The sequence below is a fragment of the Panthera leo genome, chromosome C2 (genome assembly GCF_018350215.1).
Source record: "Panthera leo isolate Ple1 chromosome C2, P.leo_Ple1_pat1.1, whole genome shotgun sequence".
Taxonomy (NCBI): domain Eukaryota; kingdom Metazoa; phylum Chordata; class Mammalia; order Carnivora; family Felidae; genus Panthera; species Panthera leo.
Genome location: NC_056687.1, coordinates 58,290,910 through 58,310,457, shown reverse-complemented (window position 1 = coordinate 58,310,457; position 19,548 = coordinate 58,290,910). Strand labels below are relative to the sequence as shown.

The window sequence follows — 19,548 nt, the reverse complement described above, 5'->3', positions numbered from 1 at the left end:
TCAAAAATGAATAAACGTTAAAAAAAATTAAAAAAAAAACCTGCTAAGTATGCTATTTCCTTCTGTGTCCTGTATTCTCTGTTTCCCACTGCCCAACCCACGCCTTTGCTTTGGGAACTTTTACCAAATAAGGGGAGAAAGTCTCCTGATTTGGACCTGCTGTGTTGAAATATTTCTCTAGTCAGTGACAGCGACAGGATGCAGGACGTGCTTTATCCTTATCACTTCTCACTCGCCAGTGGTTCTATACATATAACTCAACCCATCTCCCACTGGCACTGGGAACTTCCATGGTTAGATGCTTGCCACAGAAGCAGGGAAGAGGGATTCATCTCTGGGGAATCCCACCTATTCCCTAGGTGATAGGAGGAGGTGAATTTACATGGCCCACAGTATATTGCTTATGTGGATGCATCTAAACTGGTGGGTGCTAGGCTGATGGCATCGGTTATATAACAATTCAAAACCCCACTCCACATTTTTCTTCTAAGATTCCATAGCAAAATGCATTCGTTGAAAAACAAAAAGAAGGAAAACAGAAAGGTAAATACTCAATTAAGTGATTGTTATGAAACAGGGAAGCTGAACATCTTTAGGAACCCAGGAAAGGAGAGGGTGCTGAATTTACTTAATGGAGGGGCACATGATTCCTTTTAATGCTGCCTGGGTCACTTTCTATTTGAGTAACCTCTGGCAAATGGCTTGCCCCCAGTTCTATTGCCTTATCCATAAAATGTGACCAGAGTCTCTTTCCTATATCAGCGGTATGTTTTAAGAGCAAATAAAAATGTGTGTGCCCTAAACAAATGCAGGTGACAGGTTATAAGCCTCAATACTCCTTTTTGCTATTTCTTATTTCACCACACCTTCTTCCCCCACAGTCTGTAAGCTCTGAGACAACAAGGACTTTACCTTGTTACTAAGTGTTCCCTATGGTTACATGCCTGAAACTGACATTCAATGAATATTTGTTTATTCTTGGGAGAAGAATCAGAGGAACTTTAAGTTGGAGCGGGAGTTAATCCTCAGGTAAATGAGACCTTAAAAACGCAGCCGAGGGGCGTCTCGGTGGCTCAGTTGGTGGAGCTTCGGACTTCGACTCAGGTCATGATCTCATGGTTCGTGGGTTCAAGCCCCGTATCAGGCTCTGTGTTGACAGCTCAGAGCCTGGAGCCTGCTTCGGATTCTGTGTGTGTCTCTCTCTGCCCATCCCCCACTCAGGCTCAGAAAAGAAAAGAAAAAAGTCAGCTGAAAGTGAGTTTGCACAAGGGATTGATTGCTCTTCAGTTACATCTGGAAGTCGGACCAGGCACTAAGAAGGATGGAGAATAATAGAAATCAACTCTCCTGTATTAAAGGGTTTATCGTTTTACCATGACTTGAGTCAATATTTTTGTCACTTACGTCATTCTTCCCAGTTGTTTGCAATAAATTCAAAGCTATTTGACAGGTGCCTTTTTTTTTTTTTTTAATTTTTTAATGTTTACTTATTTTTGAGAGAGAGAGAGACAGAGCATGAACAGGGGAGGGTCAGAGAGAGGGAGACACAGAATCTGAAACAGGCTCCAGGCTCTGAGCTGTCAGCACAGAACCTGCTGCCGGGCTTGAACTCACAAACTGAGATCATGACCTGAGCCAAAGTGGGATGCTTAACCGACTGAGCCACCCAGGAGCCCCCAATTATTTTTTTTACATGATTTCCATTTGCAGAAATATGCAATCACACAATTTTAGGTGGCTGTTCAAAGTGGTCGAAGGAAGAAACAGCTTTATTTAACCTCCATGCTGAAGAGGACCAGCCTTGACCTCTGGGAAATGGTGTCACCCACCAAGTCTATCCCTAATATTTCCTGTCTTCCCTCTCCCATTCTCCACTCCCCCAGGGGCATGCTTTTTGCCTTATAAAGAATTCTTTTTTTTTTATAAAAGAATTTTTTTTTAATTTTTTTTTCAACGTTTTTTATTTATTTTTGGGACAGAGAGAGACAGAGCATGAACGGGGGAGGGGCAGAGAGAGAGGGAGACACAGAATCGGAAACAGGCTCCAGGCTCCGAGCCATCAGCCCAGAGCCTGACGCGGGGCTCGAGGGCTCGAACTCACGGACCGCGAGATCGTGACCTGGCTGAAGTCGGACGCTTAACCGACTGCGCCACCCAGGCGCCCCTATAAAGAATTCTTTTTATTTAGAATTTCTAACTCTCAACCCCTAGGGAAACAATCTGATATTCTAATTTACATTCTGACTAGAACAATGTTTGAGGATCTTCACTGTAGGGCTTATGGCTTATTATGGAATCACATTTATTTCACCTGAAAAGAATTTCAAACATTTGACAGAGCTTTTGGGAATGGGGCCTTTCCTCTTCTGGATGTCATAAAAAAGATCCATCTGCTCTTCAGAGAGATGGAAGAGACAGATTTGCAGTCTCTCCTGTTCCTTACCCAAGTTGCGAGAGTCACTTGAGGTACTGAGATTCTGCTGCCCTGATGAGGCATTAAAAATCTGGTGGTGAGCGAGTCCAGAACCTTTGGGTTTTAGTTATTTTGGAAATGTTTGCAACAATGATAAAAAAAAATAAATAAGTTAAGGATGTATGCCATTAGGACACTGAGACTAAGTAAACATTTGGGTGTAATAAAATTATTAAAAATATTTAAGTCTGGGGCTCCTGGGTGGCTCAGTTGGTGGAGCTTCGGACTTCGGCTCAGGTCATGGTCTCTTGGTTGGGGAGTTCGAGCCCCGCATCGGGCTCTGTGCTGATGGCTCAGAGCCTGGAGCCTGCTTCAGATTCTGTGTCTCCCTCTCTCTCTGCCCCTCCCCCGCTCATGCTCTGTGTCTCTCTCTCTCTGTGTCAAAAATAAATAAACATTAAAAAAATTTTTTTAAAAATATTTAACTCTTTGGGGCACCTGGGTGGCTCAGTTGGGTAAGCATCCGATTCTTGGTTTCAGCTCAGGTCACGACCTCACGGTTAACGAGATGGAGCCCCATGCCTGCTTTGTTCTCCATAGCACTATGTAACATACTATACACATTGTTGTCACCTGTCTCCCCCTACTGTATGGTAAGCTTCATGTCGGATATCATGGATCCCAGTGTCCAGAATACTGCCTGACACATAGTAGGCAGTTAATAATAACATGTTGAATGAATGCAAACCATAAACTGCTTGCCACTTACATCCACTTGCTGTGCCTCACAAAAATGATTTTATACATATATGCTGAAAGAGCCTTCCATGAAAGGCTTCATGACCTTCCATGAGACACTAAAGTCGGAGAAAGAAAAACAGTTATGGACTAAAATTTTAAAGACAAAAAAAAAAAAAAAAAAAAAAAAACAAGATTGAACTCTTTTTTAAGGACCAGAGATGTATATATTTCATATACATTTACATTTTGGTTTGCTTATACAACTGAAATATACATTGCCTAATTAAATTTATTATTTCTTTATTATTCTTACTATAATGCTGATAGTGAAAGAAGTAAAAAGTGGTGAGTTCTACCAAGGTAAAAAGAAAAAAAAAAAAAAAGAAAGAAATATTGTTTGATCTCGTAACAATATCTTTGCATTTAAAAATTTTTTAATGTTTATTTTTGAGGGAGATAAAGACAGAGTGTGAGTGGGGGAGGGGCAGAAAGACAGGGAGACATAGAATCCAAAGCAGGCTCCAGGCTCTGAGCTGTCACCACAGAGCCCAACGAGGGGCTCAAACCCATAGATTGTGAAATCATGACCTGAGCTGAAGTCCAATTCTTAACCAACAGAGCCACGGAGGAGCCCCTGTCTTTGCGGGGTTTTTTTTTGATACAAACAAACAAAACAACAACTGGAAAAATAAGCCCGTCCCAAAGAACAGTTAATTTATAGGCAGAGGGTTGAAATTACAAGGAACTTCCATGTTCTAGGTAACATATTTGCTTAGGGTTTAAGTGTTATAAAATTAACTAATATTCTTTTTGTAGTAAAAAGTTAATGGGGTGCCTGGGTGGCTCAGTCGGTTGGGCGTCCAACTTCGGCTCAGGTCATGATCTCACTGCTGGTGAGTTTGAGCCTTGCGTCAGGCTCTGTGCTGACAGCTCAGAGCCTGGAGGCTGCTTTAGATTCTGTCTCCCTTTCTGCCCATCCCTGGCTTGCACTCTGTCTCTCTCTCTGTCTCTCAAAAATAAATAAACATTAAAATTTTTTTTAATTAATTAAATTTAAAAATAAACTGTTACTAAACATAAGATAATAATATTTTTCTAAAATAGTGGTAAAACTAGGTTACCTGAAATTTCCAGGTACACTTGCATTTCGGAGGATAGTAGCTTGGGTAATATGGACTTGAAATTTTCCCTTCAAAGCCAGTGATTTCTTTGATGAATACTGTGTTTTCACATTCTGAAAAAAAATATCCATTAACAGACAACGATTTGCAGTCATGGGATTATGGGAAATGCACTGAATTCATTTCTTTAACTACAAATGCACACTCTTCGATCAACAAGCTTAGATACTTTTTTAAATTTAAGCTAATTTTTCAAAAAAGAAATAGTACCATACAGAGGTATAGCTAAACTTCTTGTTCAAATTCTGTATTTGTTTTCAGATCATGTATTTTGACTACAGATCTATTACTCTCTTTAAAAACATACTTTAAATATATTTTTTAAGGCTTCTGAGCGTTATTTGTTTAAATTAGTGTATATTTGTTGTTTAGGAAATATGCCCAGTTTACATAACATGTTGTCCTGTTTATATAAAACAATCTGAATGTTTATTCATACTGCATGGTCATCCTTCTCCTAAAATGTAATGTCCTTGAGAGTATTGGTTTTTGTCTATTTTGTTTGCTACTCTTTCCCTTACACCTGGAATCATCCCTGGCATGTAGTACATGCTCAGTCAATGTTTGTTCACAAATTCCACTGCAATATTTCTGAGATAATCATATTTTTAATCTTTGGAGCTGGAGACAATTTTCAACCCAACAACATCTCAAATTGCCAGTTCAATTTTCTTTAACAAATCAGTTTTACATTTAGTTTTGTAATAATTCGATGGAGAAAACCTATCAAAACAAGCCACTGCCTTAAAATGTAGATGGACCTATTAAGCCATGACCAGGTAACTTAAGCCAAATCCACTGCCCTCCTCACCCACATCTGTCATTCTGATCTTTTTGTCCTCGTTGGTGTTCATAGAGAAGTTGCCAGGACACCATCTGTAAGACCTGACCAGCTACAAGGCAACAAACATTACAAAAAGACTAGAGTTTCAGTGAAGGCTCTTTTTATTTAGTCTTGTTTTGTTTTACTTCGTCAACCCACATCAAAAAGAGAAGAATGAAAGGGAGCTGGGTCACTTTTTGCTCACTACCTGACCTAGGAAAATCCATTGAATCTCCGGGTGTTACTTCACACGCATCTTCTTCTAGGATGGCATTCCCATGCATTGCTATTAAGGAGGATTCACCATAGACAGTCCCCCACCCCACGCCCACTAGGTACTGAGCTGTTATCACTCAGCTCCGAACCCACCCCTCTCTACTCTGTTCCGTGACGCTGTAGCGGGGACTCTGCAAAAGGCTTCTCTCCTTTGCCACCTGGCTTCCAACTAGGCTCTGTCAATAGGGGGCGCTACAGGCAGCTAGAAGCCTGGAGGAGGAAGAATAGGCTTTCCCGTGTGTTTCGTTTCCTCTTCCTGGGAGTGTCATCCCCCCGCAACCATGGCTCTCCCCACCCCCTCATGCAGCTCTGTTTTGTCCCCGTAGCTGAGTCGAACCCTGTTAGCAGTTTTCCCAACTTCCACTTCATTGCACCTCCCTCAAGGATACCGGCCTCGGCTGTCGACTGTCCGGTACCCGCTCCTCGACGGTCTGGACCCCCTCCTCGACCCCGCGAATACCTGCCTCTGAACTCAAGAGACACCAACACCAGCCTGGCACTCCATTCCTCAGAAGTCTGAATTTCAGGCCACAGACCCCTCCTCCACACTGTAAATTGTCATCATTCTGGCGGCTTTCCCTTGTCCCCCTAGACCTACGGGTGGTGGTTGCTTCCTGGGTGTACTGCCTACATAATACCTTACAGTTTTCTTTTCACCTTTTGAGTTAGCTAGCTAACACCTTTATCCTGAGTTAGCAGTTCTTCACATTAAATTCTGTTTAAATACTATATCTCTCTCTCCTCTGACAGGACCCTGAGTCAGGGTCCCTGACTCATATAACTATTACAACACAGCCTCAGGAGAGATAAGACTGGAGTATCATACCAGATATTTTTCAAGGTGACTTTTTTCAATTAGCAAAGACTTACTTTGTTCTGGAATGACCTCAAAAAACGCCCGGATTCCTGATAGCCTCCGTATCTGAGGAGACTTAAATGCCACCAGCATGAGATTATTTGTGGAAACAAAGGACATTATCGTTCTTGTGGGTTCACAAATTCTGAAACCAGATAACAGAACAAAAGTACATGAATAGTAGGTTATTGAGGAGTGAGCCTCCCTCCACCACTAATTCCACACGTTTCCTGGGCCATCTACACAGTTCTTGTTAGGCAGACCCGGCCAGTCAGAGCTTCGTCAATTAGTGGCCACAGGGTACGATGGAGGGGGGCGGATAAAGGTACGGAAACTTTTGTCTGGTAACTACCAAAGAATTTTCCTGATGGCTGTCACAGGACCCTCCTTGAGAACAAACAAGGCATAAACAGCCATTTAAATGGCTGCAGTCATGAGCTCTGTTCTAAGCAAAACCGGACTGAGAACTCAACTCTGTCACTTAACTGGCTGAAAGATTCTCCAGCAACTAATCTTCATAAATGCCAGGTCCCCTATGGTGAAACGGTGGTAATGACTATAGGACATCCCTCATAGCCTTTCGGTAAGGATTAAATGAGATAATAGCAAAGTATGTCTGGAAGGGTGAAAAGAAGCAGTAACAATGACTGAGGAATGGGAGCCAGTGACAAACTTACTTGTCACTGTGTACCATTTATGCTGTTGAAATTTTTAACATGCAAAATATAAATTCCAAAATATAAACTCATACATACATACATATATACATAAAACACTGCTCTATACCTACATAAGCACTATTTTACCACAGTAAAAACAGCACATTGTGAATAAAGTATAAGTATCATTATTAAGATATTAAGCACTCAAAAAGATGTCTGCTAGTAAATAAAAAAATATTAGCATATGTATATGTACATATGTGTGCAATTACATATCTATATATGAACGAAAATATTTGCAAAAACATAACAGGCATTTGTTCTGGGTAATGAGATTGTGAAATATTGACATTGTTTTCTCTGATTGACCTCACTTTCACAGTGAACATTGTGTTCTCTTTCTAATAAGGGAGAAAATTTTTGTTTTACTCATGGAATGCAATCCTCATAGAGTATTTAATTCTCACACTCTAATGAGAGCGATTGCATAAAAGTAAAATTAAACAAAAAAAATTATATTTCAGAAATATTTCAAGAAGTGGCTGAAGTTCCTGCTACACTGATTTTCACTCTGGTAGGCTAACAAGTAAAAAGCAAGCATTGTGTCTGACAGGCTCTGGCTAATACACGGGATGCTAAGTAAGGCGTGGGTCCGTCTTTGATCTCATGTGCGCACGCAAAAGTTTTTTCCCTTTGTTTCTAAGGGAAACACGATACTGCCAGTTTTTTCCCTTGCGACCTGAGTACCTATACAAGACGGTGCTCCGGAGTGGCATGAGGGAGTCGTAAATGGTCAGGGAGTCGGTGACACAATTGTCAGCTTCAATCTGGACGGACTCTATCGAGAGACGAATCAGGTAGCCCACCACGGCCACCAGCTTGAAGTGGCACGTCAGCCTCCCTGAGGTTGCAGAAATCTCCAGAGGGTAGCGGAGAGACAGATGATCTGCATAGAAGTACTGAGAGCAGCCTTTGTCTGTGGAGACAGCACTTTGTTTTGTTCGGTTTTAGAAATAACTTTTCTAGACATCTTTAAAGAGTGAGGAGCAAAGAGTTCCTCTGGAGGACATCTGCTGTTTTTGCCAGCCCAGAGTCCGCTCCCCCTTCTTCTGGTAATGGCTCCAGGATTTTACTTTGAGAAACTGTCTATACCCTGATTGTGTGGTTTGGTTGGGGTTAAACTCACTTCTATGTCCAGAGATGGGCGCATGACCCAGACTGGCCAGAGTAAAGGAAGCTGGTGCATGAATGGGCTTGCCAGCCAATCTGAGACAGTAAATTCGGCACCAGGACTTCTGCAAAAACTGTCGGGAAAGTTATTGAGGGGGGTGGAGAGGGGTTGTTCTACCATTGCTGCTACTAATATATTATAAGCTTGGATCTATTGATGCCATTTATGACACTGCATTAGAAGAATACATTTGATGAAGCTTCAGCAAGGAAAAGCAGAGATGTGGAGTCCTGATGAGATTTTATTTTAGAACCTGGCCCCAAACAGGCCTGAAGCCAGCACATTCTCCACCCCTTGTCCCAGGTACAAGAGCCAATCAAGTTTCTTCAGTGCTTAAGCCAGTTTGAGTGTATTTCTATCACTGGTAACTGAAAGAGGACTAACAAATACCACCATATGAAAAAGAAAACTATAGCCAAAAAGGATACTAATTTGGAGGCAGTGTAGGAGAAGCTATGCGTCATAATTTACCAGCTCCTATGGTTGAAGAGTAATCTGACCGAAGCCCAGCTGCATTGAAAAAACACACGGAAAAGAAACTGTCAGTTCCAGTATATCATTTTGTTAGAATTATCCTCAGTAAAAATGCTTTTCAGTCCTGGGGCACCTGGGTGGCTCAGTCGGTTGAGCGACCAACTTCGGCTCAGGTCATGATCTCACAGGTTGTGAGTTGGAGCCCCGCATGGGGCTCTGTACTGACAGCTCAGAGCCTGGAGTCTGCTTCGGATTCTGTCTCCCACTCTCTCTGCCCCTCCCCCACTCATGCTCTCTGTCTGTCTCTCTCTGTCTCAGAAATAAATAAACATAATATATATATATGATTTTTATTATATATATATATATATATATATATATATATATATATATATATAAATGATTTTCAGTCCTTAAAAGCAATTCATCATATCTGGGATTTGCTTTAAAATAATCCAGTGAGGGTAGGGGAAGTTGTTTATGTATTTTGAGAGCGAGGGGGATGGCCATGAGTTGATAGTTGTTGAAGCCGAGTAAAGGGTATATTTATATTTTTATATTATATATAATGTTATATATATATAGAGAGAGAGAGAGAGAGAGAGAGAATTTAAATCAAGAGAGAAAGTTGCATAATTTGGGAGTCACACAATTATTTTACTGGGCCAATCAAATGATGACATTCACGTTCTGGCAGGGCTATTCAACAGGTCATTGTGGAACATTGGGCAGCATTACATAAATAACATAGGTGCAGTTCTGTCTGGACAAGGGAAAAGACAAGATAAACCTCAGCAAAATTCTTTTTTCTCCAAGACTTGGAGCCTTAGTTTGAAGATTCATGGAATTGAATTAAATATAGGGAAGGGTACACTTTAATAAATTCAGTTTCATATATATTTTGAAATTTTGAGTATTCTATTGTCCAATCATTGTATTTAGTAACTTCCTGTATCAGTGTCCTCAGCTAACCCTGTTTTACTGGGATTGTGGAAGAGAATACTTCATTATAATATTGACTATGTTAATGGACATATCAGGAGTGCTATAGGAAGGAATGCATAATCAACCAACAATCACCATTTAGTACCACAGAGTCCATATCTACAGCCAGGCCCTGCAAGCTCCCCACAGAGGTTCGGTTTATGATACTTGTCTGGATGGAGTCCTTCAAAATGGCAGCCACACAGTCCTCACAGAAGATATGGCCCTTGGCATGTGGCATGACAAACACAATCCAAAAGTGGACAAGGAGGCCACCTTTGTTGTTGCTGCTACAGTAAAAAAAAAAAAAAAAAAAAAAAAAAGGGATATTTAGGTATCTCTCTTAGGACTTTCATAGAAAGACAATCACCCAACTAATAGAGTCAAGGGGAGGCCAGTAAGGATATCCTTCAACTTCTAAAATTCGTTCTTGAAGAAGTCATTGATTCCTATTGAGGGGATTGGTAAGAGAAAGCATAATACTGTGTGTCTTCCTGTGTTGGGTTCACATCTAAAACCATTCATGTATAGTTGCATCTCCATGGAGAATATACTATTTTTATGAATATCAACCAGTATTCGCTATTATTACAAATAAAAACAATTATAGTTTTTTTTTTTTAATTTTTTTTAACGTTTTATTTATTTTTGAGACAGAGAGACACAGAGCATGAACGGGGGAGGGGCAGAGAGAGAGGGAGACACAGAATCGGAAGCAGGCTCCAGGCTCTGAGCCATCAGCCCAGAGCCCAATGCGGGGCTCGAACTCACGGACCACGAGATCGTGACCTGAGCTGAAGTCGGACGCTTAACCGACTGAGCCACCCAGGCGCCCCAACAATTATAGTTTTTGATACTTCACCATGTACAAATACATTGCTAAATTCTGCTTTATCCCACTGAATCTTATGAGCAAGGTCCTATTACTCCAGTTTTACCGATAAGGAAATCAAGATCAACTATAACTCAAAATCATATAGCTAGTAAGTAGTAAATCCAGGAATCGAGCCCAACTTGGTATTTAGCCAAACTCTGGAGCAAGAGCTTCTGAGTACACAACTATTGTCATGTTTTATGAAAAACAAACCTTAAGTGTTCTACAGTAAATAATGTGGGAAATAGAAAGTAAACAAATAGCTTTACTCCAAGCTTCTTAGTGCTTTTGGTATGTCAAAGTGGATTGTGCCTCTCTGCAGGTGGGGGCAGGTGGGATACAGTACATAAAACATAATTTAAAAAGGCAGTTTTACTAACATAATCAAAAATTAATACAATAAATTTTAATAAAAATTATTTGAGTTTGAGATCCCTTTTTTCTTAGAAAATCCCTAATGACCAGTTTTTTACTTAACATATTTTGAGAAAGACTAGACTGTGTTTTATTTTTACCCCACCCAATGGTAGCCATGTTTGTGGCCGTCTTGCCCAGTGGTATTAAGACGGGGAGAGGCGGGGTGCCCAGGATCCCAGCTATGAGGAGAGGGCAGGCTTTGGTAGATGAAGAGAAAAACTCAGCATGACAGCAGGGCAGAATGGAGTCAGCAGTTGTGCTAAGAGTATTAACGCAAAGCCGCCCCCAAGAACTTACTTGAGAATGGTAAGATCTTAGCTTTCACCTTTTCACAGCAGTAAACAGAAATCCCAAAGCAAGGGACATACATTACCTGACATCTGCAACAACAGACTGCTTGTAAAATTTAGAGAAGGCAGATGTTGTATAAACCAGGTTTACCTGAAAATGAAAAACCGAGGTGTCTGAAGTCTGTCAAATTTGGCTTTCACTCACAGCACCTAGCACCCTGTAGGTCCAAGCACTGACAGCCAGCAAGGAAAAGAGCTGGGTTCTAACGGAAGGCTAAAATCTTGGGTTGCTGCCATTCTGCTATCTGTGAAGAATAATCAGTTACCTATATCCATTCTTTGCTGTCTTTAGACACCCTGATCAAGCTTAACTTCTGTATTCTGCCTACTCCAAAGGTTAATTTTTTCCATAATTAATAAATCAAACTCCTTTAAGTACATTTAGAAAGGATTTGATCCAACCTCTTTTCTAACAATGCACAGCATGGAAAATTTATATTCTTAAGGGCACATTGCTCTAGTAGCCACTAGGGGGCAGGTGGCGCCCACGGCCAGGTTCACCACCACCCCCTCCAACTCTGCAGTCTCTAGGGAAACACCCAGCTCTTTTAAAAGGCGCCATCGTTGGATCCCAAGGAAAGCTATTTCAATTCACCTTCTTTGCCCTTTCTTAGCTTTCTAAAGCCAAGCTGAGTCTCTGCCAAATCTCCTCCTATATTCCCCCCCCTTCCTTCCTAAATGGCAAAATCACCCATCTAATTGCGAAGTTTAAAGTCACCATGCAACACAGAATACATTACCTAAACCTGCCGAGCACTCAGGTTTTTCTCTTTCTCTTTCTTTCTTTCTTTCTTTCTTTCTTTCTTCTTCTTTCTTTCTTTCTTTCCTTCCCTCCTGCCTGCCTGCCTGCCTTCTTTCCCTCTATGACAGTAAAAAATAGGGTAAAATAGGCAGAGAGGGAAAGGATAGGACCTGAGGTCCTGGGTGGGGAAAAACGCATATTTTAGAACAATGCTGGGAGTGTCTGACCACAGCAAACCCCCTCAGGCATAAGGTTCCTCTTAAGAATGTAACAGAGACCACCTACTCCCCCCAGATTTCTCTCAAGAATTTGACAAAAGACCTGACTAAAAATTAGTAGACCATAAAACCTACGACCCACAAGGAATGATGTGGCCTTAGACCATCCCTCCTACAATGGAAACAAACCAATCAGGAATGGACAACCCAACACCTAGAGTTATCCAGCCAATAAAGGTAAAACTTGAGAAGGAACAAGGGGGAAGGGAAGGAAGGGAGGGAGGGACCAGAACCTGATAAAACAAGGACAGCTTGCCTATTGTCGGCAGGCAATTCACTTTTCAGTGTCCCCTCTCTGCAGAGAGAGCTTTCGTACTACTCTTCGTAATCTTATACTCTAATAAACTTTTGCCTGCTGCTCACTTTGTGTCCGTCTCTTCATTCTTTGAAGCAGTGAGACAACGAATCCCAGTTATTGAGGTAAAAAATCCTGCAACACTTCTTTCCTTCCTTCCTTCCTTCCTTCCTTCCTTCCTTCCTTCCTTCTCTCTCTTTCTCTCTCTTTCTTTCTCTGTAAAGTGATCAGAGTGCTTACCAAGAATCTTTGGGGTAATTTGAGGAATAATTGATACAATTTAAAGGTAAAGTATTTATCCACATACCCCGTATATAGAAGGCCTTCTTCAGTAGATAAGGGCCACTGTGCCCACTGTTGTCTTTGCTTGCTCTCCCACAACCCTTCCCCAGTCTACACCACAGCGTGCCTGTCAAGGCAGTGTGGGCCCACCGTGTAGGCGACCCTCTCCATTACTGTGCAGATACAAATTGGCAGAAGCTTTCTAGTTCGTAATATGTACCAAGAGCCATGAGTAGATCTTTTTATTTTAGGAGATCTGCTAAGGAAGTAATCATAGATCGACACAATCCATGTAGCAGTTCTGTATGGCATTATCCAGAGTAACAAAAATGGAAGACAAATATCCAATAAGAGGGGATTGGCTAACTTTGTAGCTATTAAAATTTGTGTTTTTTAAGAATATTTTCTTACATAGAAACATGCAACCTAATGTTAAGAGGAAAAATCTACTATAAAACTATCTGCAAATATTCCAATATCATGCTCTCTTTTATGTCTATGTGGCCCAGAATAAAAAGGGGTTCTATCTCGGGAGATGATGTTAAAGAAAATTTAACATTCCTTTTCATAATTTTCTGAATTTAAAAAATGTTAGTGGTTAAATACGTATTAGTTCTATAATGAGAAAGCTTTTTTGTTTTTTAAGTAAAGAGATTCCACTGCGGTGAGGTTGAGATAGATGTGTACAGCTCACAAAATTAATCAGCATGTGTAACTTTAGTTCTGGGAGGCATTTTAAAGATCACCTGATGTAATTTCTTTATTTTACAGATGGGAAACCCTAGAGCTCAGAGAGCCACTTGTTTTTACGCTCAGCGATAAATAATATAAATAAGTTACCAAATAAATTAGCAACTCTGTCAAATAAGCAATTATAGCCAAGATGAGCTAAATCCCAAGTTTGCCTCTGACTTCTTCTTCCATCCACCCTGCTCACCTGTGACACTTGTGAGCCCTCCACCCTGGCCCCTCATCTGCCCCACTCTCCCAGGCCTCCCACACCAATCTCCCCACCCCCCTCAGCTCACCACTTGCTGCACAGTCCGCGCCATGGACAGAAATTCCCTGGACTCCTTCTGTCGATATTCAGGAACAAACTCAATGTTGGTAATGCGAAACATCCCAACAAAGTAAAAAGCATCTTTGCTTTCTGTCTTACCTGTAAGACAAGAGAGAAAGCAAGTAGAGGGCTTTCCCCTCTGTGTGGCAATGAGGCATTGTCTGATCTGTGTCAGTATCAGGCCCCTAAAATGTTTTATTAGGTGCCTACTTACGTGACTGCTTCACAACCTGTGAAGCTCTAAATGTAGTTAATAACGTCACTTCCATCAGCAGTAAGTCACCATATCTCCTAGGATAGTCTGTTCTCTCCTGGCAAATACTTATGAGACAGATTCAAAGATTAAAGATCTGCCTCTTTGACTTTATACTTGCCCTAGAGTCGCTACCAGGCCAAGAAGAGTGTATGCAGTTTTCATGGATCCTTAGTCTGTAGAAGGTAAGGAGGTAAGAAATGGATACTGTCAAGCTCTGAGGTGAAGTGAGCATAGCGGGACAAGTGGGAAGGGCCCCCCAGCTGACCTTCACTGAGCTCCTGGGGGCTCATCCCTATCTGACTTGTGTAGCTGCTGCACAGGGTGCTGGGCTGGTCTTCAGCTCTGTGCAATGCATGAGAATTCATCCTTCCTGTGAACCACAAAGCAGGGTTCTCAGCCCAGCGTCGGGTCACTCCTGCTCAAATGCATTGCCCAGTGTGGACAGTGGGTTTGGGCATCCAGCCTGCCCAGAACGATTGACAATGTGGGAAGAACACTGTTGTATCTGAGTTGCTTTAGAGAGACCGAGAATAGCCTGGGGGATGGTGGGGGTTGGGGGGGAGTGACGGGCTCTTCTTTCTGCCTTTTCTTTTTGTTACCAAGGTCTTCCTCCTAGTTGGCACCATCTCCCAGACTCCCATGGCCATGGTACATTTCTCTCCTGTGACACATGTCCCCACTGTGTCATAACTTCTGTCCTTTAAGAGTAACAGTAACTTCTTTTTGTCCCTCCGCCCCTTATGTAGCTTTGAAGCTCAATAAATGTTTGTGGGAAGGAAAAGAGAGAGGAAGGGTGGAAGAGGAAGAAAGGGAGAGGATACTGTCTCCTAGAACAATGCCCAGCACATGGAAACGTTACAGAAGCGATGACTGAATTAGGAAAAAGGTGTGCCTTTGTGAGTAATCCGAAGCCACCCTGGGAGCCATCCAGGGCCACATTAGCCCCATGCAGTGGAGTGAGGCTATGGGGATGTGGAGAAGGGGCCCAGGGGCAGAAGGCCTGAGCGGATGCCCTAGATTTGTTCTTTAAAGGTATGTGACCTTGGATGGATCACCTTGACTCGCTAGCCTCACATAGAAAGCAATAACTGTTTTCATGCCTGATTTGAACAAGGAAGTGCTTCGTAGATTTTTGTTGTTGTTGTTGCAGACTTATTAAAATTTGAGTGAAAGCCAGGCTTTCTATATATATAGAAGCTCTCACATTCTTCTTATAATGGTGTTATCCAGACTCAAGCATCAGGAGAACAACAATACAAGCAAGATCAATTTAGCCTCGAACTAGATTACATTTACCAAACTCTTTAGCACAGCCCAACATGGTCACAGCATTGCTGTTTGTTGAACAATTTTCATTTGTTCATACCAGTTTCTCATTCCTCAGACTGGTCTGTCTTCCTGAGATGTACTTCTCTGATTTTTAACACAGCCACCAAAGTGCTTCTATAGAGTGACATTCCAGAACTTTATACAAACATGCTAAGGCAATGTGAGTGTATAGATTGAGGGCCAGCAGAGAACTGATGGGAAATAAGTTGGTTCGTTGTGGGTTGGGATCGTGTGTGTTTTGTGTTTGTCTTGATTGCCCATTGACTCGACTTCCTTCACTAGTCTTTAAGCTCCTAGAAGACAGAGATTCTCTCTTCTCTACCACTGTGTTTCCATGCCTATCACGGGACCCAGCTCACAGCGGGCATGCTCAAGATACAAGAGAAATGAATTTTGAATAACCAGTTCATAAAGCCTTCTCTGGACTCTATGCCCAGGCAGGTTAGATGCCTCTTTTCTGTGACTGCAAAGTAATTGCTTAAGCATAAAACAAAACAAAACGAAAAACAACCAATTCAATTCACACCCCCTCTGCAGCACTGAACTGTGGGTTTTCTGAAAGTAGAAAATGCATCTGTGAGCTTTGTTTTGTTTTGTTTGCATCTGTGAGCTTTTTGAAGGTAGGAGATATATCTTGCATTGATGTCTTGATGCAATGATATTGATTGATGCAATTGATATGATTGATGCAATGATATGTCTTGCATTGATGTCTTGATGTCTTACATTGTGCCACGCAAATTATAAGTAATTGATTTGTATATATGTAAGTGATCTGAACTATTCAATACAATATTCATTAATTCTTTACCTGTAAAACTTGCTTCACAACTCAAGTTTTAATATCCTTGAGGGTACACATATCTTGTATCAAACATATTAACATGTATGGTGTTGGAAGCTTAGCGTAAGTCAACATGTGCTGTAGTTACTGCATGGATAAGTACTCTTTAAGTACCAGCTTAGTTACAACTCCTGTCCAAGAGGATCAATCAGCTGGACAAGAACATAACCTATATGATCGACAGAAACATAAAAACAGTGGAGTGAAATGCACATGAGGAAAAGGATGCTCTGGGAGCTGGGAATGTGAGGTTGCCTAGAAACAAGCAGTGGGTGGAATGAGGAAATGAAACAACTTAGAATTCCATTCATTTCTTAAAGCTAAACATGCATTCCATTTCTGAACTAGTCCAAATCTCCCGAGCATCCTTCTCAGCTCTTGTCCTCCTACCCCCCATCTCTGCTCCTCTGCTCCTCTGCTCTCCTGTGGGAAGCAAGCAGTGGTAACAAAAGTAAAAGTGGGAGAGACAATGCTGCTTTCTTCCACCTTAAAACCTCAACAGTTTTGGGAGTGGCTATGGGCCTGGGAACTTGGGAAATTCTATCAGACATACCCAAGGGTAGATTGGGTCTACACCACGGACACTGGCCCCACAGGACAAACCCTAACCCCAAAGGAACACAGGATTTCACTCACTGATGTAGAGCCACAGAAGCGTCCAGGCTGTGACTGCTAGGATGAATAGAAATACTGTGAAGATAATGATTTTGTTCTGGACATTCCAGAAGGGAGCTTTCTTCTTGGGTTGCTTCTTCGGTTTGGCTTTGCTGATGGGTTTTTGAGGTCGAGGTGCTCGTCTACCTGGCAACTTCCCTTGGGTACTGACCACCTGAACTGAGATATTGGATATCTTTAAAAAAAAAAAAAAGAGAGAGAGAGAGAGAGAGAGAGATTAGTTTAGAGCACATTTGGAACCACCCAGTCAGGAGAATATTTGTGCTAAAAGGCCACATATATCAGTCAAATCATTTATGTAAGTGTAATAAATGGACTCACATTAAATAGTGCAGTTAAGATCAGAAAAATCAGACATTACATGAACTCCATTGAAGCAGTTCCCAGATCCTCTCATCTCTCCAGTTGTGCTAAGTAGATGCTGTAGAGAATGGGCCTCAATGTCATGGTGGGTAGACCAGAGGGCCCAAAGGTCAGGAGGTTAGGATTCTGTGAGGGTCATTTCATGTGTACACAGCTCAGCTGTGAGAGTATGTGTGTTTCACATGTTTGTATTACATTGCTTTTGTCCCACCATCAATTTCCTCTGGCTGAGGCAGGAAAATGAGAACATAAGTCACTTCCTGATAGAAACAAATTGATTTCTTACTTAGGGGCTTCCTGACTGGGTGTTAGAAAGAAAAAGTTAAGGATGATGTTGCTGTGGTTCGTGCAGGGCTGTGGGATAGAAACCAGTTCCTTCCATGCATGCGCTTTTACCACAGTCAATGAACTGACCAGGGACTCAGTCTCTCAAAGGCAAATGAAAGAATTATTTGAAAATAAAGAATGAAATAGGGCTCCTGGGTGTCTTAGTTGGATAAGCATTTGACTCTTGATTTCGGTTCAGGGCACGATCTCAGAAAAGGTCATGATCTCCCAGTTCTTGAGATGGAAACCGAGTGGGGTGCTGACAGCATTGAGCTTGCTTAGGATTCTCTCTTTCTCTCCCTCTCTCTCTGCCCCTCCCCTGGATCGAGTGTGCTCGCTCTCTCTCTCAAAATAAATGAATAAACTTAAAAAAATAAAGAATGAAATAAAGGACTCGGAAAATTATTGGTATTAGGTGATGTGCAAAGTGTTATGTGCAAGAGGAAAAAATGCATTATTCAACTCTTCCCCTCCTCTTTTTTATTTCTCCGCTACCCTCTGCCATCTGATGCTGTGAATTCTTTAATAATGTATGCAAGAGTTTAGCTTCTTTGAAGGACAGATTTATACATGTCAGGTAACTAAACTCCAGTGATGAAATAATTTTTAACCACACATTCTTTTAAAGGCAATGACCTAGAACACCAATTCCAAAGAAAGCATTTCTTTTTCGAGTTTTCTGAAGAGCTCTCATTCTCTCTTACTCTCCTTCACTCTTCCCTTCAAAGTTCATGCCTTCCAGTCTTTAACCCTACCAATTAATGGGATAATATGTAGCCAAGTACATTCTGAATTATTCATGGCCCCCTCATTCTTTTTACCAAACACCCTTGTCAACCCCTGGAGTGAAATGTAGCTTATATCCCTCCTGGTGAAATTGAACTAGACCAGGCCTCATTGGATGTGATGTCCTGCAGGCATGAAGATGGTGTTTCTAAAGAGAAAAATGTTCTATTGCAGTATGAGTTGACTATGATGTCCCACTACTTTCAAATATTCCACCAAAGAAGTACAAAAAAGACACAGAAATGCCGGGCACATGTAGAGCTGACAAGGCCAAGGTTGGGTCTTTAAGCGCAGGAGCACATTATAGGCAGTCTCAGTTAGCACTGATTAAATTTTAAAATGGAATTTGTGTAGAGATCAGTACAATTTCCCTGGAGTTTTAGAAAAACAGTTGCAAATCAATTGCCAAGTACAGCACTTTGAAAGGAGCTCACGTTGGTAAAATCCATTAAGTACTATAAGAAGATAAAGTATGTTTTGCTCTCTTTATTTTTACAAAGTAACATGGTCTCATTTTACTAACAAGGTCAGCAAAAATGGCATTCAAGTAAGAGAGAAGGCTTCCCACACCGTACTTACATTCACATCGGCAGGTTTGGATGAAACATCAGTGTTTTCTTTATCCATGGTTAGATTTTCTACGTGTGAGCATCCAGAGGTGTCTCAAAGCCAGTTTCCATCCCCTTACATTCTCACTTAAGAATTGGTAGCTGCGTTCAAGCTAGCTTTCAGAGGGAAGGAATCAATTTACCTCTACCGGGTTCAGTTCAGAAACTGAAGCTGCCTCATTGCTATATAGGGAGTGTTAAAGGGACCTGGCAGTCAGCTGGGCACCCCAACCCACAAATTTCTTAATGTAACTGTATAAGTCAGGCCCTCGGAACGGAGCCTCAAGGCAAGGTTGCCTCACAAGGACACAGTCCAACAATCTGAAGATATTTACAAGTCATTAAAATGTTGCCTCCTGGCTATAAAATAAATAACAGAGATGAAAAGTTAAATCAGGTTGAACAAAATTGGGGGGGGGGG

At 41.5% G+C, this 19,548-nt stretch overlaps 1 protein-coding gene across 3 annotated transcripts in view; it reads right to left on the bottom strand.

The window, feature by feature from the left end:
• Positions 1–19,146, bottom strand: part of TMPRSS7 (transmembrane serine protease 7) — a 42,422-nt gene extending 23,276 nt beyond the window's left edge. The window contains exons 1-9 of one of the 3 annotated variants that reach the window (XM_042955634.1): positions 19,099–19,146; positions 17,005–17,218; positions 13,908–14,038; positions 11,306–11,373; positions 9,738–9,931; positions 8,655–8,693; positions 7,700–7,928; positions 6,305–6,435; positions 4,276–4,388 (exon numbers count right to left, since the gene is read on the bottom strand). In XM_042955634.1, the coding sequence (XP_042811568.1) occupies positions 4,276–4,388; positions 6,305–6,435; positions 7,700–7,928; positions 8,655–8,693; positions 9,738–9,931; positions 11,306–11,373; positions 13,908–14,038; positions 17,005–17,218; positions 19,099–19,146 (1,167 nt within the window). Of the gene's footprint in view, positions 1–4,275; positions 4,389–6,304; positions 6,436–7,699; positions 7,929–8,654; positions 8,694–9,737; positions 9,932–11,305; positions 11,374–13,907; positions 14,039–15,874; positions 15,893–17,004; positions 17,219–19,098 lie in introns of those variants that run through there. The other 2 variants (XM_042955636.1, XM_042955635.1) reach the window with 2 other exon arrangements.
• Between the last annotated feature and the right edge of the window lie 402 nt (positions 19,147–19,548).